The sequence below is a fragment of the Mauremys mutica genome, chromosome 21, assembly GCF_020497125.1.
Source record: "Mauremys mutica isolate MM-2020 ecotype Southern chromosome 21, ASM2049712v1, whole genome shotgun sequence".
Lineage (NCBI taxonomy): Eukaryota > Metazoa > Chordata > Testudines > Geoemydidae > Mauremys > Mauremys mutica.
Genome location: NC_059092.1, coordinates 4,044,154 through 4,060,453, shown reverse-complemented (window position 1 = coordinate 4,060,453; position 16,300 = coordinate 4,044,154). Strand labels below are relative to the sequence as shown.

General features: G+C 40.4%; 1 protein-coding gene across 3 annotated transcripts in view; it reads left to right on the top strand.

Moving 5' to 3' along the window:
* Positions 1-16,300, top strand: part of PRDM16 (PR/SET domain 16) — a 440,301-nt gene that overhangs the window by 373,062 nt on the left and 50,939 nt on the right. For all 3 annotated transcript variants that reach the window (XM_044996543.1, XM_044996542.1, XM_044996544.1), the window contains exon 4: positions 8,506-8,640. In XM_044996543.1, the coding sequence (XP_044852478.1) occupies positions 8,506-8,640 (135 nt within the window). The remainder of the gene's footprint in view (positions 1-8,505; positions 8,641-16,300) is intronic.

Here is a 16,300-nt window from a genome sequence, read left to right as displayed (position 1 = left end):
AAATAAATCACCAGAACAGTCTTTCTTGCAGGACACTGGTATTTCTGCTTCCAGGCCTTGCTGAAACCAGATAATGTAGAGGTGAATATTATCTAGAAATAGAAACATAACCTGACAAAACATTTTCACTTCAGCTATGAGTTTGGTTGGAGTGAAAGGTCAAGACCAATCTTTTTTTTTTTTTTTTTTAAATCTGAACCTTGTTTATTTCCCATCCCTCATAGCTGTTTGTTGTCATCGCTAGACTTCTTCATGGGAATAAAGCTGCCCAGCAGCCATGAAGGCCACCATAAGACACACACCCTGTGTTTGAGAATAGAAACTTCTAACTGGGTTGGTCCATGGATGCATTTTTTCAACCCAGTCTCAATAGTTGCCATTAACATACTTGTTTCCAAGGAAAGACGTCTTGCAAGGGTTTCTTTTTGCTTCACATATTCGGAGCTTTCCAAGCTACTGGAGATGCTATTTTTTGGTATAAATAATAGTAATTTTTAGTTCTGCAGTATCTCCCACAACCTAAAGATCTGAAGTGTGTTACAAATCTTAATGATGTGCCTGAGAATAGTAGCTAACCCAATACAACTGCGGAAATTCAGGCACAGAGGGATTAATGCAGTCATTAATGGAATCTGATAGTGCAATCATTTAATCAAACACATAACTTGCCTCTCATGAGTGGTCCCTTTGAAATCAATTAGGCCACTCACATGAGTAAAGTTATGTATGGGCATAAATATTTGCAGGATGAGAGCCTAAGCATCTTGTCCAAGGTCATGTAAGAAGTCTGTGGCAGATCCATCAACTGTACAAAGGTCCTGGCTCCTGAAGAAATCACCGTTCCTCCAGTCCTTGTTATCTTTATCACATGGCACTCATGTTCTGGATGGGGAGACGCCTCTCGGTCATGTAGGTGGGACTTAAATTTGGGCCAGACATTGTTCTTTATGCTTTATAAAGTAGTTCTGTGTCAGTATCCCTCAAAGCTCTTCCTGTGACTCCAAGCTAGTGGGGAGCCAGTGAACAGGGCTGGTTCTGTTGCATCTCCTGTTGACTTTTCAGTACTATGACCTGGTTTTGTCTGACACATTTCTTATTAACTCATTGTCAGATCACCAGGAAGCCTGGTTAATTGCAGGTAGAGCGCTGAATTTATGAGTTCATCCAGGCTTCGTGTCTACACATTGACAGAGGTGTTTCTCTGGGCAATTTTGTTGCAAGAATGGACTTTCTGTTTCAGTTACTTTTAAAAGTCATAAATTGTAGCCATTTTTTCCTTATTTTTAAAAAAACACAACAAAATCTTATGGCAACAGTTTATTGCTCTAAATCTGCTTGTGGGTCATTAAAGAAAAAAAAACCTCCCTCACTCCTGCCAAATAAAATTCGTACATCAGCCAAACTGTCAAAGGCAGATCCTGCAACTATGGGATGAGAAGGTTTATTGCACACTCAGCTTCTGGGGAGTGGTGTTATAGCAACAAGACGCTGGGTCATTGATGGCAAACTCATGGGTGCTTCATTTCTTCATGCACACTGGGAATCCATTAGCCGAACTGACGACAGATGCGCAAGCATTCCAGTCCATATGGCACACCTCTGCTAAAGCCAAATTTTGGACTCTGCCCATTAAACTGTGAAAGAAACAACCCAATGGAGAGCCCACAAATTAGAGAAGCAGGAAACCTCAAATGATGTGCAAAAAAAAATTGTAAACGTTTAAGAGAATTTTTCCATAACTTTAGCTTCATAACTCAGCATTTCTGATGTTAATAAATTACAAGCCGGAATCTTTGCAAGATCAATGAGCCCTTTGGATTCAGATCCTGAATGCTGTTCAGCAGAAAGCAGAGGAAGCTGCAAAGTGAGCCCTGGGACATGACAACAATTTCCTTTTGGCTAGATAAAAATGTGTCTGAATCAAAGGTAGTCAGAACTTTAGACCTGGCTCCAAAATTCATCTCTCTGTAATGGGCCTTTCCAAAACCCCTGATACAAACACACCTGAAGTCAGGAGCATTGAAGGGTTGTTTTAACTGAAGAGACTAAAGAGGCGAGAGACAGGAAAGCTGGAGGCAGAGAAACTAACAATAGTCCGAGAGATCAAGCCATGGCCCTGGCAGCGTGGACAGAGAGGAAGGGGTGGATTATAGCAGAAGAAGTGACACAATTTGGATGTGAAGAGAGAAAGAAATGAAGGAGTGTTGCTTAACCCTAGGCTTGGTAATAGAATGATGAAGAGAATAGTGGAGCTGTCAAATGTGATAGAGAAATGGGTGAGAGAAGTCATGAAAAAAAGGTAAATTCAATTTTTGATTTGTTGAGTCTAAGAAAGCAGTGGGGAAATCCATAACAATAAGAAGAAGTGGGAAGTTGATCAGAGAGAGAGACTGCAGAGGGATCATACATATTTTTATTTATTCTGATTAATATTACAATACAGCCCAAAGTCCTTAATCTGGATCAAAGCCTTCTTGTGCTAAGTGAGCTACAGCACATACAAAGTCACGGTCCCTGCTTTGAAGAGCTTATGCTCTAATTTAAGAGAGAGGTAAATCTGGGTATAGTCAAGACATGCGTTCCTCTTTCCCTATGAGCTCTGCTTCGTGGGCAGTGGTATACTGTTTTGGACAGTAAGATATGCAAGGAAGAATGCAGTTAATGTAGTCCTGACACTGAGTGAAATATCCATAAATTATCTCTCTCCACCTTTTGTGAAAGATTTATCAATTTCTAGGCACACATGATTTTTACAGAGAGAGCTGATTAATTCAGTTAACTGTGGGCCAAATTCCCTCTCAAGCACACCTGTGCAACTTCACTGGCATAAAAGAGGTTGTGAGAGTGTAAAACAAAAGGCAGAATTTGGTCTGTTAGATTTCAGCTCAGTTATTTCAGATTCACTTGTTAAGTACAAACGCAACTTTTACATTTTTCTGTATCGTTCCATTTGCTGCTGCTGAATATACAATACAAGACACCTAAGGCTGGACCATCAAGCAATCCCTGAGGCTGCTCAGATAAAAAGGGACCTCTTGGGGCACTTGTGCTTTGTAAATTTGTGAAGCGTTTGCCAATATCGATAAGTAAAAGCCCATGCCATTTAGAGAGGAAGGGTGGTCTTGTGGTTAAAGAGAGAGCTGAATTCAATTCCTGGCCCTCCCACAGACTCCCTGTTGCTTAATCTCTGCAAACCACAATTCTACATCTTTCAAATACAGATAGGAATACTTCAACCTTCCCACTCTGTCTGTCTTTTCTATTTCGATTGTGAGTTCTCTGGGGGCATGGACTGTCTCTCACTATGTGTCCGTACAATGCCTAGCACGAAGTAGCCTTGATCTTGGCTGGGAGCTCCAGATGCTACTGTAATACAATTCATAATAATTTAACATGACACGCAGATAGAATTGCTGCCTAGTCCATCCAAAATCACTAATCACTTTTAAAAATGTCGGGCAATGTCTTTAACTGATTTGGAAGCAGTTGATGCTACAAATTAGCAAGCACTAAGTTTCTGATCGTCTTTCAACATAAACAGACAGAAAATTAGGTGTGCTTTTAGGGGGTATTATAAACATCTCTCTCTACATGTGTGTTTGACACAAAAAAATCAGTACACTGCTCAGGTAGTGGGGGACTACTTGCCAATTTTTTTCATCAATTTTTTTCCTATACAGCGTCAAAAAAGGATGTGGGTGTTTATAATTAATATCTTTCGAGGTGTTAGCCACAGTGTACTGGATTTAGTTAAGAATGCGTACACCATGGAGTTGGCTGTGAAGTACGGTACTTTATTTCAGTAAGTAGTTGGTTCTGCCTATCTTACTGTTGTCAGAACATCATCCTTTTTAGGCAATTCACAGCGTGGGGCATTTGAAGCTTGTCAGACAAATACAGAAGCGTTGAAATATTTACATCAAAAAGTCAACCTTTGCCAATAAATGGGATCTGAGATATTGCAGTTACTTCTCTTCCATATATAGGGGGAAACTGTAGGGTAAATTTTGGCAAATACTGATATCTTAATGCAGAAACTAGTGTTTCAGATTTACACAACTAGCCTCGTGTGTGTGTGTGTGTGTGTGTTGTTCTGCTGTGTCATTTTTGCATCCACACAAAATTGCAGGCAAGTATAGTAATTACACAACTAACTGCCTCTTTATGCCTTCAGTTAAACCTATAACTACTAACATTTTCACCTCCTATTAATTGTAGGCATAGAAAAAAAGTGCTAATACAATTATTTACTAGAGAAAAGTTGCTCCTTGAAAAAAACTGGAGGCCACGTTGACTTCTAAATAAAATTAATTGGGTTAGCTGTTTTAAAACAAATTAGTTAATTATTATCCATGCCTGTTAAATTTGCTTTGTACCCAACACTTATGAACTCTTTCTGTTCTAAACAACTATGAGGGGCAATATCCCCCCGCAGCAAAGGAACGAAATTCAGACTCAGCTTTCTCGGTTGCACCAAAATGTAGCACACATGAAATGTAGCACTCTTAAATGACTCCAGGCTGCTACCATATCTAGAGCCAAACTAAAGGTGGTGGTGAAAGTCCTACCTCTGAATATGGAAGGTATTCTGGAGTACATTTAGCTCCTTAATGCTCCTTATTTATATTATGGCAATGTGTACAGGGCCCAACTAGGATCAAGGCCTTATTGGGTAAGGCACTGGACACACCCAAAGTAAGAGATTCAGGTTACACAGGAAGACAATGACAGAGCCAGAAATTGATCCTGGATCTACAGAATCCCAGTGCAGTGCCTTAGTCACAGGTGATTCTTCCAATGCAGTCTGGGGGCTTGTCTACACCATGCATTAGTTCATACTAGAGATGTATAAATTCTGTTGTGCAGTAACTGGCCCATGTGGACCTTGCTGGCACACGTTAAAAGTTCCCTAGTGCATGTTCCTGTAGTCCCATTTTGAACAGTCCTACATTAATGTGCACTAGGGAACTCTTAGTGCATGCCAGCAGGCTCCACCCAGGCCACTGAGTGCACAACACGCTAGCATGCACTAGAATTCACCTCCCTCTAGCGTGGACTAATGCACCTTGTAGGCAAGCCTTGAGTGTGTGGATTGTCAGTGTCTCCATTAAAGAGAAATGCTAACAATAATCTTCCTCCTTTTCAGCTGTGTTTGCTGTATGCTCATAAACCATATTCATTTCTAACAAAACTGCCCCACCACGAAGGTGGCCACACAGGCATTCCCAGAATACTAGAAGTCCCGGTACTTCCAGGAAGCGTGAGGGACTGCCCCCACCAGCGTGAGCCATGCCAGCGGGGGCAGAGCAATACTCTTCCCATCTCATATCGGACAAAACCTTGTCCAGTTTTGTCTCAGTACCAGCCGCAGGACAAAAGCAAAAGCTTAGAAAAGCAAAACTCTCCAGTTTAAAACAAGACGAATGGCCTGCCTACCAACCCCGTGCACAGGCCCTGTCTCTGCCAACTATCTCACCCTGCAACAGGAAGCTATTTTTATTTTCAGTGTCCTGATCAAAACCAGAGAAACACACGTTGTGATATAGGAAAGTATTGGACAGAACATAGTTCGGTGTTGTTGCTGGGCCGCTGTTCATGTCACCTCAGTTTATTTACAGGTTGGAGGAGTGTGTGAAAAACAAGGGTTTCAGTTCTCAGAGTTTCACATAAATATTTTTTCCGGTTTTGGTTCATGAGATTTCACGCCCCCAGAGTTTCAATTTGGGCTTGAAAGCTCAAACCAGTGAGCTTCATGTGATTTTTAGCCAGGCTAGGCTTCATTCTGAAACACAAGGTCTCAATGGTTCATGAATTGTGAGTCTTTTAGCAAATTTGAGCTGAGTTCTGGGTTCGACCAGCACTCACTGAAGTCTTTTTCCCCAGCCCTCAGAGAGTGCAAAAAGAAAGCTTATAATTTAGACCATGCTTGTAGTCCTTGCGGTCTTGTTTGACAGTATCTCTTCAGCATTTGACCTTATTCAGATTGTCACCAATAGATAGGGTGACCAGAAGGCAAATGTGAAAAATTGGGATGGGGATGGGGGTGGGGGGTGGGTAAAAGGAGCCTATATAAGAAAAAGACCCAAAAATCGGGACTGTCCCTATAAAATCGGGACATCTGGTCACCGTACTACTAGAATGTACAATCCACCTTGACATTGTCGTGAAGATTGGGGGATGTTGCCGGATGCTACTTGATGTGCTAATTACCTTCAAGCTTCTGCACAGTGTTTAATTCAGCAACTGAACATCAAACATACATTGTGATTTTGTTACCCGGAGTATTTTTATTATTGCAGTTAGGACAAGTCGGGTCCATGCTGACAAGTGCACTCCTTTCCCAGGAGAACTGCTTCTTTTTAAAAAAAACTTTCTAAACTTCTGAAGCTTTTCTGTTTGAGTAATCCTCATTTTACCTCTTGTCTTTTAATATAAATCTTTTGTCAGATTACTCGTTACTTTGATATATAAGCATTAATCTAACCAGTCATGGCACTTTCTGGTAGGCTAAGGGTTAATTATCATTTTTGACAGTTAGTTTCAGACTTTCACGGTGGAAACATTGTATGTGGCTGGACCAGCATCTGTGAATATTCTCCTGCCAAAGTAGTTCACACCTTTGTAACCTCAAGGCTAGTTTATTTCAGTTCATTCTACTTAGCGCAACACTTGAAGTCCATCCAGATGCTTCAGCTAGTGCAAAATGCAGCTGCTCATCTCTTGAAGGTGCCATGCTGGTCTGAATGTTTGAAACCCCAGTGCTTCTCGCTCTGAACTGTTTGCCTTTCTATGGTTACAATCTGTAAGGCCCTTTATGGTCTAGGACCCAGTTAAATTGGAGATCTCAGTGTCTGTATCCTGTTGTAGGAAATTAGATTATCTAGCGCCTGCGAGGATGTGTGTACTTTTTCTTTACAATTCTTTCAGGAAGCTGGGCTGGAGTGGAGTTTCCGAGGGGAGGCCGTACAGTGATCCAGAGAGAGTAGCTACATGGATGATCATGTGTTCCTTATTACAAGCAGGGATGGCAGCACCACACTATTATTAAGCTTGCCTGATATTTCCCATTATTGGGACCCTTTTTTTTAGTTGCTTATAACTACAACCATTTGGGCTGAAATTTTTCATACTGGGTGTTTGGCTCAGGCTGAATGTTTTTTGAGAATTTCAGCCTCAGACAGGTCAGCCATTTCCAAGAATGAGGCCAGGGAAGAAAAATATGTTGTTTTGCCTTTTAAAAAAAAATGGATGTCCTTTCCTAAAGCTCTGACATCCTTGGCTTTGAAGCAGAAACTTGAAATTTGGTAAGACAGTGGTGGTCTTTGAGTCAGGGATGTGCCTTTTACATTTTGCATGAAAATCTGCCACCCCAGCTGCCGGTCACATTGGGCGAGTGAACCAGAACACGCTGGAGGGGAGAGGGGGCTCTGGCTTGCTCATCCCCTGTCCCCGGCAGCCAAGCCCAGGCAGGGAGCAGGCAGCTGCTGCCTCCCAGCCAGACTGTCTCAAGCAGAAGTGGCTCCATCCCACTCCCTGCCTGGCTGCTGGGGAGAGCGGCTGAACGCACCAGGGGGAAGTGCAGGCAGAGATGGACCGACCCACCCCACACACACAAGTAACACAGGGCGGGGAGAGTGCGGCAGCCCCCGGTGGTGGGGGGCAGTGGGCAGAGGACACATGGGACAATCATGTCTCCTCCCCTTTAGATTGTGTGTCCCCCCCACCCCGCAGTATGGGGAGACACCAGCTGTGTAGGGCTGAGTAGGACTTTCCTTGCAATTACTGCGCTGGGCACCACAACTGAGAGCAAGAAGTTTGTCTCTCCTGTGCTGACAATGACCTGGACCTAGGCAGCATGGAGGAGGAAGCTACCTGATTTCCACACAGAGAGGACAGAAGATAGACCTGCAGGAGCTGCGGGAGTCATTTGGGACTATGAACAGAGAGGTGGAGGAAGACTGGGAACTGGGGTTGTGAAGGAGTCTGGGACTGGCTTGGAAAGGAGATTGGGACTAGGAACTAGTGGGGAAGGGTGACAGTTCTGATTTGTTTTTGCAGGTTTGAATGTCTCTTTATTTACAGTAGTAAGTACTGTGCTCCTTTTTTGAACCTAATAATAGAAACAGATAACATGGAGATGGAGCCATATAAGTACCTAGACAGTTCATAGAAAGCAGTTCAGAAAAGGTGGCCTGTTTAGTTGTAATAGATATCTGGATACTGTAGCTCTATTTTCCTTGCTCATTACCGATGTGATCATGTGACCCTTAAGTCAATAGAGGTTCTTGACTGGGACTTAAGCAGCTTTGTAATTCAGCTGGTGTTGTTCTGTTTGTATATCTTCATTAGTCATGTAGACTAACAAGCTGTTTCTCTAGCTTTACTTATTGTTTTGGGGCCCTGCAATGCAAATCATTATAAAAGTACATTTCTCACTTGTTGATTTCCATATTTATCATTTCATCTCAAGTGAAAAATATTCTTCCACCTCCTCTTCTTCTTCAGATCACTGATGACCTGGGAAATGAGAAATTCTGTGCTGATGCTAATCAGACTGGAGCTGGAAATTGGCTGAAATACATCCGAGTGGCCTGTTCCTGTGATGAACAAAATCTAGCTGTATGTCCCATTAATGACCAGGTATGCTTCTGCTCAGCTGAGCCATCACAATGTGTTTTTTTTTTATAGCTTTAGCAATTATCAGGTTGCTACAGTCAACTGATCACTTGAACAAATACAGGTTTGCTTTGTATTTAGGAGAAAAGCAAAACATCACCATGTGAAAATTCAGAGGATATATTTACTAGGTTCAGTTGAGAGGATAGCCCTTAAATCGGCATGCTTTTCTGAACGCCGCTGGTCTGGGAATCAAACTTGAACAAGATGAATTTAGGCTTTCTCCTGAGGTTTGTAGTGTTTCTGGAGTTAGGGCCGTAGGCCAGGAACAGACTTTCACCTGCTATTTTTCCTCCACGCTCTTTGAGTTTTAAGCTAATATGTGGTTCACATTTTATTTTAGGTCAACTAGCTGTGCACGCCCTACATATACTTAGGCACGGAAAGATTAGATCTTTATCAGTAAATATCAGTAAACGTCAATTTCACTGCACACACACAAACCAACAGAAAAAAATTTCCATCAATAATAATTGAAATTTACAGATAGGCACAGTCAGAAAAATGCTGCCTGAGAACTGATTAGAGTCAAAATCCAGCAATTTGGACTTTTGAATTAGGCTTGTTACAAATAGACTAGCAAAGGAAGCGTAAAAACAAGTATGGTCTGTTTTATGTTTTGACATGTGATGTTGATTTGTTTTAACGGTTTATAAAGCTTTAACTTTTTGAATCTTAATGTCCATTGAATCTTAATGTCCATTGTCATTAAATACTAATTTTCTGCCCACCCACGTAATTTTACACAACTCTGCTTATTCTCTTGCCCCCCGACCCATTCCCCGCTGCCCATGCACTAACACTCACTAGCTATAATATTCTGTTTCTGACATCACACTTGGTTACTGTGGAGATGATGATGGCATCACAGAGAAAGTATTATGGCTCTGCATGAGGAATAAGCAGCATGAGCAGATAAACTGAAACAAAGTTCCTTTTTTTAGTGCACATGCAGATATTCATACCAGTAAAATCTGAAAGAAGCAAATAATCAGATAGCCAGGCAGTCTGTCTGTCTGTCTGACAGGAGATGGACACAGAACTGTGTATTGTTTTTTATACCTGTGCAAAGTGGGTGTAAAAATCCACCCTTCTTTACACAGTCATAAAGATCCCACAAGGCGCAAGGCAGTGGAGCATCAGGCCCCAAGTGTTCCCCCCCCCCCCAAATGTTTTGCACATTGTGTCAGCTCTTTAGGGAATTAAGGCTGCTGTCTGGTTGAAAAGGTGATTTGAGTAACTCAGTTGCTTTACGCCACATCGCAAGCAAATAATATCTCAGAGGAATCAATTTGTAAGAGTTTTAAGGGGGCTTGTTTGTTCCTGAAGTGACTGTCTCTGGTAGCAGATTGCTATTACACTGGGACTTGAACAGAATTTATTCAATTTAAAAGTTTGTCCATAAGGTTGCACAATGTAGGACAACATGGCAATGATGGAGAAATGAGGCTGGAGCCATTTTGTTTTCAAGACGTCATGTTTCCAGTTTCAGTGGCTGCAGTTTTCTTTTGTTTGTTTTTATCCTTCTCTGGCACCATTCAGACTTGGAGAGTGTTGGTAATAGAGCCCTCACGGGGATGTTATCTCTTCTTTGTGTGAGACGCAAGAAAATGACACACATTTTTCTTTCCACTTTTTCTGCAAATGCTGCAAGAGGAACTTAATTACAATCAGCAGATTATCTCCAGGTTTTTTTGGAATCCAAGACAGAGGCTTATATACTCCAATCCAGAGTCATGATAATTTAGCAAGATTTGTAGAACACCAGCACTTTGGCTGAATCCAAGTGGCTGAGTGGGATGTCCATTCAGCAGCTCTGATCTTTTTCAGGACATTGGAATGGTGGGAATCTCCTGGCCTACACATCTCTTTTCTAGTAGAGGAAAACTGCAAAGCATTGACAGCAAGCTGAAACCTGAATTCTCTTGATTAAAAAATAAATGAATGAATGGAGATCAATGCTGGTAGTTCATCGCAGTTCGAACAGTAGAAAATGCATGCTGTACACTGACAGTGATGGATAGAAAGTCTGCTTCCAAGCTGTGAACTAAATTTTTGTCTGTATTTAAGTGGGGGGGGGGGAATGGTTTCGGGGACTGTTGAAAGAGGAATAGAAACCTAATAGGCATGTTGTGGAGATGTCTGTAGCACGCTCTCCTTGGGGAGGAGATGTTACAAGGAATTAATATAATTTTTATAATGATATTCCCAGAAGCTCAGTCATCTTCCCTCCTAGACAGATGACAGAGTGTTGCAAGGATTAATTAGCTAGTTTTTTGTAAAGCGCTGGGAAGATTAAAAAATTGAAATGGGTACACGAGGAACAATTAGATCTGGGGATTTATAAGACTTCAGATTGACTAAAGTTCAGGTCCAGGGTGTTGATTCAGGCCCATCTCAATGAGAAGTGCAATACTAATATTATTACTACCTAGCATTGTCAATAGGCATTTGGAGGCATAAAAGGATGAACCATGATGGAGAATATATTTCTAACATGCATGTTACTAAGGAAGACATTACAAGAATCTCTTTAGTAGAAATGGAAGCCAAAATATTTTTCTGAGTCTGACATAGAGATGGGCACGCCCATTGATATAAAATGAGAATTGACCTGAACGTTTCACACAACGCTTGACCCAGTCCAAATCCAAACTTGATGAAGTTTGAAATATTTCCATAAACTTTTTCTCATTCATATTATAACAGGCTCCTACAGAGCTTGCCTTTGGAGATGAGTAGAAATGGGAAAGCCAAAATACTGCAATATTTGTAGCCTGATTCCTAGACCAACATGATCTGGATGAGCTTTTGGATAAAAGCATCTGAACTTCGGTTGCGTATATAAAATGAACTCCTGATTGCTGTGATGCCCATCCACTACTCATCACGGACCCTCTTGAAACGAGGACCCTTATAACCAAGAGCCTTACATTTATCATCGACTCCATGCCTCACATCAAAAGCTGCTCTATCCTCTATGCATTTTATAGCACATGGAGCTGAATTCCATATCTCAGTTTCAGAGAGTGACAGGATAAATATCATAGGAGCCATTATGTTTCCCCTTACCTATAACCTAGACCTTTACAGTCCTTCATTCTGTGCAGATTATACAGGTCTCCAGGCAGGCTACAAATGGCCTGATTTCCTTTTAGTGCATCCCACAGATTATCTGAGCTTAGCCTATTACACTAAGTCATATCTTTGGGACTCCCAATAGATTCAGCAGCTCCAGTGCAATTGGATACACAGTCTAATACCTTCTGGCACCGCCTTATACCTTACTAGCCCCGTCTCCAGTTGGTCGTATTCACTCCCTGCCTTAAGAAATGTAGTTACGCCCAACAGTCTGTTCAAGCAACTCTACTTCTATAACACCTGCTGTTGCCAAAAAGCTCCTTTACCAGAAATTTGAAAAAGCCATTTGCAGTTTTTGAATTAACCAGTGTAGCCACTGTAATAAATACAAACAACCCAGGGGAATCATTGGAGCGGGATAAGGACCTTCCAAGTTCGGGCTCCTTGTAAAGATATTTTAGACTAAATAAAAGAGAGTAGAAATATGCCAATTTGATGTTAACGTACGTTTTTTTTTCTGTTTGAAATATTAACCTTTAGACTACTGGCCTTTTCTAAGCATGCCAGGTTATTGGTTTGATTGAGAGCAGCATGTATATATTTTGCCAACAGCTAGAGGGCTAAATGATTATTGGTATCACATTTGATTTTAAGACCAATTAATTGCATTTCTTTTCCTTCATCTGGAGCTTTTTGGTTGTGCACAGTTTCAATTTATGTAGCAGTCTGATTAGAAAGAACTTCTGTTTTGCACTCACACCAGACCTGGTTTCTTCACCTTCTGTTACATTCTTGCCATTTCCTGTGTATTTGCTTTATTATAAATTCACTAAAACATACATCAAAAAAGATAGCAAAATGGTTATTCAAGAAGAGGGAAATAAAAAGGCCCCAGAATGTAACTAGATGGTAGGCATTTCAAAGTGTTTTCTCCCTCCAGCCTCTTTCCTGAAGCAATGAAGACTTTTAGGTCAAGCCAGCTGGTAGGAATAAAAAGGTCCAGTGTACAAAGTGCAGCAGACAATGGTGATTGATAACCAGAAGTCCCAGACACTTATGTGAAAAAATCATAGGCATAACAACATCGAGGTCAGGATGTACTTTTTCTCAAGCAGCTCATTATGACAATCTGTGGGCAGCAATAGGCCTTACAATATTTGGGATAATCAGCAGCTCATTGAAATCCTTGTCGGCTTTATTATCATTATTATCATCAATTTTAACATTTACATGGGGGAAATAGCAGTAAGCATGTCCATGCTGGATTAATATTATTACTTCCCCCCTTCCCTTCTCCGCACCACCTTAAAAACAAAATGCAAACACAATTTTCTTTTCTTGGAAAAATTCAAACTATTGCCATTATCTACGTGTGACTCTGTTTTGCACAATTGCTAGTGGATAGTCTGGCCTGAAGAGTTTCAGTGCATACAGATCGGTCTAGGATTTGCACCTTGAGTTGTTTTAATTTTAGGGTGGGGGGAAAACAGGAATATGAAATGAAGAAGTAACGCAAAAGAAAAAAAATCACAAACCTACCTCTCAGGGCTGAAGTATCAATCTCAGTTAATGTGAAAGTATCTACAGTATAAGCCAATTCCTGCTCCCACTGAATTGAACGGGAGTCGGGTCAAATCATGGCAACTAGCCAGTCGTCTTTTGGCTGAGAAGAACATTTTATATTTTGAACTTTAGCCAATTTAAGGTTCCTTGTCACTGTACACTCACTAGACAACAAGATCCAGGTTTAGGAATTTCTAATCCTACCCATCAGAACCATTAGGGTAATAAGGAGCAAAATAATGAAGAGACCCTCTAGACTTTCAAGTGCATTTTAAATTACATTGTGGCTAGTTAAAGCCTCTATAGTTAGAACCTCATTTATACTGATGGGGAAAATCATATTTCACTCTTCACTCTGCCTTTTTTTGCTGACACTTATTAGAATTCAGTGTAAATAAAATAGTAATTAACATTCAGATAAGGTTTGATCTTGCAATACTTATGCCCATGGGGAATTCTATGCATGTGAGCAGCATTGCTCATATGCATATATATTTGTAGGGTTGGGGCCATAGTGGTTTGCTGGCATTAATCCTCCCAGTTATCAGGTGTTATACATTTATCAGATTATCAGAGCTGAGGTCACACTTCTTTCTTATGCACTATAAACCGTGAATAATTCTCTGGGGTGTGATTCTGCAAGGTCCTGAGCACCATCAGTATCCATCTCATGAGAGTTTACGTGGCTCAGAACTTAATAGGCTCAAGCCCTAAGCCATCAAGCAGAATGTGACTTTTCGAAGTGAATGAACATTTTCAATTTCTGCCCAACAAACAAGTGAATGTTAATTCCTTGTGTACAGCATGGTGCACATCCTGTCTATAGACTGGAACTCAGGCTCGATGGAGAAAGGTTTGACCACACCCATTCAGTAGGCATGCAAAGATTAATCTTTTTTACTTAAACATGCAAAGAAAACAAAAGCTCTGTAATAAAAGATTACCCACAAAACAACTAAACATCATGGTGCTGATGAAAGCCAGGGCAAGCTTTTAATCAAAACCATTTGCTATCCAGACAAAAATAAGACATGTTTACATTGGGATGTGGTCCTTTTCACTCTTATTTGTGCATACATCGGACTGAGGTCTGATCTCCTCGACACCCATGTGAAGCAGGAACAGCTCCAATAATGCCAATAGAATTATTCTGGATTTACAGACGTGTGACTAAGAGCAGCATGTGGATTGCTGAACATTTTCTTCACTTCTTCTAAAGTAAATTGTTGCTCTTCTTCAAAGACACTAGTTGTAACATTTTATCCTCCAGTTCCATTTTTAAACCAATTCTCCAAATATAAATTTTAGCATGATGTTTGTTTTTGAAGCTAATTCTTACAGGGCCATTATACAGCCAAGCAAAAGCAAAATGCACCATCCCAATATGGGCAAAGTCCTGAAGTACTTACCCAGTACTGATAGGCAAAACCACACTGGAGTGGTGTCGTTTACATACATCTGACTGCATCTTTAGATCAACAGCGCTTAGAAATACTTTTAGTGTTGGTCACATAATTTCTAATATAACTAACTACTTGCAAGAGAGAGAAAAACTACAGCAGTAATTCTCTGTTTAAATTGTCTCAAACTGTGTACATCACTTCTGTTTCACGCTGATGCAATTAGTGGGTGCGCTTTTTGATCTTTGGCTGAACACTGCAGCTGTTTTCTCAGTTCTGTGATGTGTGCCTTTCTTAAAAGTAGAAAAATGCCACCACGCTGAAGCTTAAATAAATAGCAGCCATCACTCATGCAACAGGTAAACAATGCTGTTTCTAATGAAAGATACTTGAATAATGAGGTAGTACTCAGACGTACTTTGTTCACTCCACATGTTTCATCTTTGTCTATTGCATGGATATTGAAATAGTTAGACAATTACCACATTGTTTTTAAATGTCTGTCAGTTTCACGAACACTCTTTTCATAGAAAAGATGTACAGTCTTTGACTACACTGTGATGTAGTGTTAATGAGATGGGACTTAGAATTCTGCGTAATCAGTAATTGTACTAAGTGGTTTTTAATATGCTGCAAAATGTTGTATGCTACTCAGCGCTAAGTTCCTCCTAGATATCCCCAACACCAGGCTATCATCCTTAGAAACAGCCCAAGAAACACAGTTTTTAAGAGGAAAAAATAAAAAGACCTCATAAAAGTGCCTGGTCTAAAAGCCCATTGAAGTCAAGGGGAGACTTTCCTTTGGGCTGTGGTTCGGGCCCCGTAGAACATAGATTTGTCTCTTTTTATTAATAATCCATATCTAGCCAGTGAGAAATCCTTAGGAAAATCAAGAACTGCAAACAGGAGTGTAACATTTTCAAGTCTCTGGGAGAGCATTGCACTAAAACTATATTTTGTATCTTCTTCATTAGCTGGCCATTAATATTTGTTTGGTGTTTTAAAATTTTAATGGTGACATCTTCTGATGTAAGAAAAATGATAAAGAAAATTAATAGGACTTTGATGAAAATAGAAAATATCAATTATTTCAAAAATATATTTTTATGTACTATTTAATCTGTTTCAGTTCATAGCAAACAAAAGGGAAAGGGTTTTAAACACAGCAGTAGTTTTAATTAATTCAGAATTTCAGTAGCACAATTGCAAGATGAAGTTAATTATTAGAATGAAGAAAATGATAAAATGCATGTAACTCCTGCAGATTTTAACCTTTTTCAGAGTAATTAATCTGTCTTGTATTTTTACATTTCTTGATTGTTACTGTTTACCTCAGCTGCTTTTTGGTTTTGAAAACATATGGAAGGGGACAAACATGATGCTAATGATATATTGAAATAGATTTAATGGGAGCCATTGATTATTACAGTTTTGAAGATACGGGGTGAAATCCTGGCCCCAATGAAAGAAATGAGTGTGTAAGTATTGACTTCACTGTGGCCCGGATTTCACTCATGATTTTAGAACATCTGCTGTTTATATCTATGTACAAAACGGAGCATTTGTGGACTAGATATTCC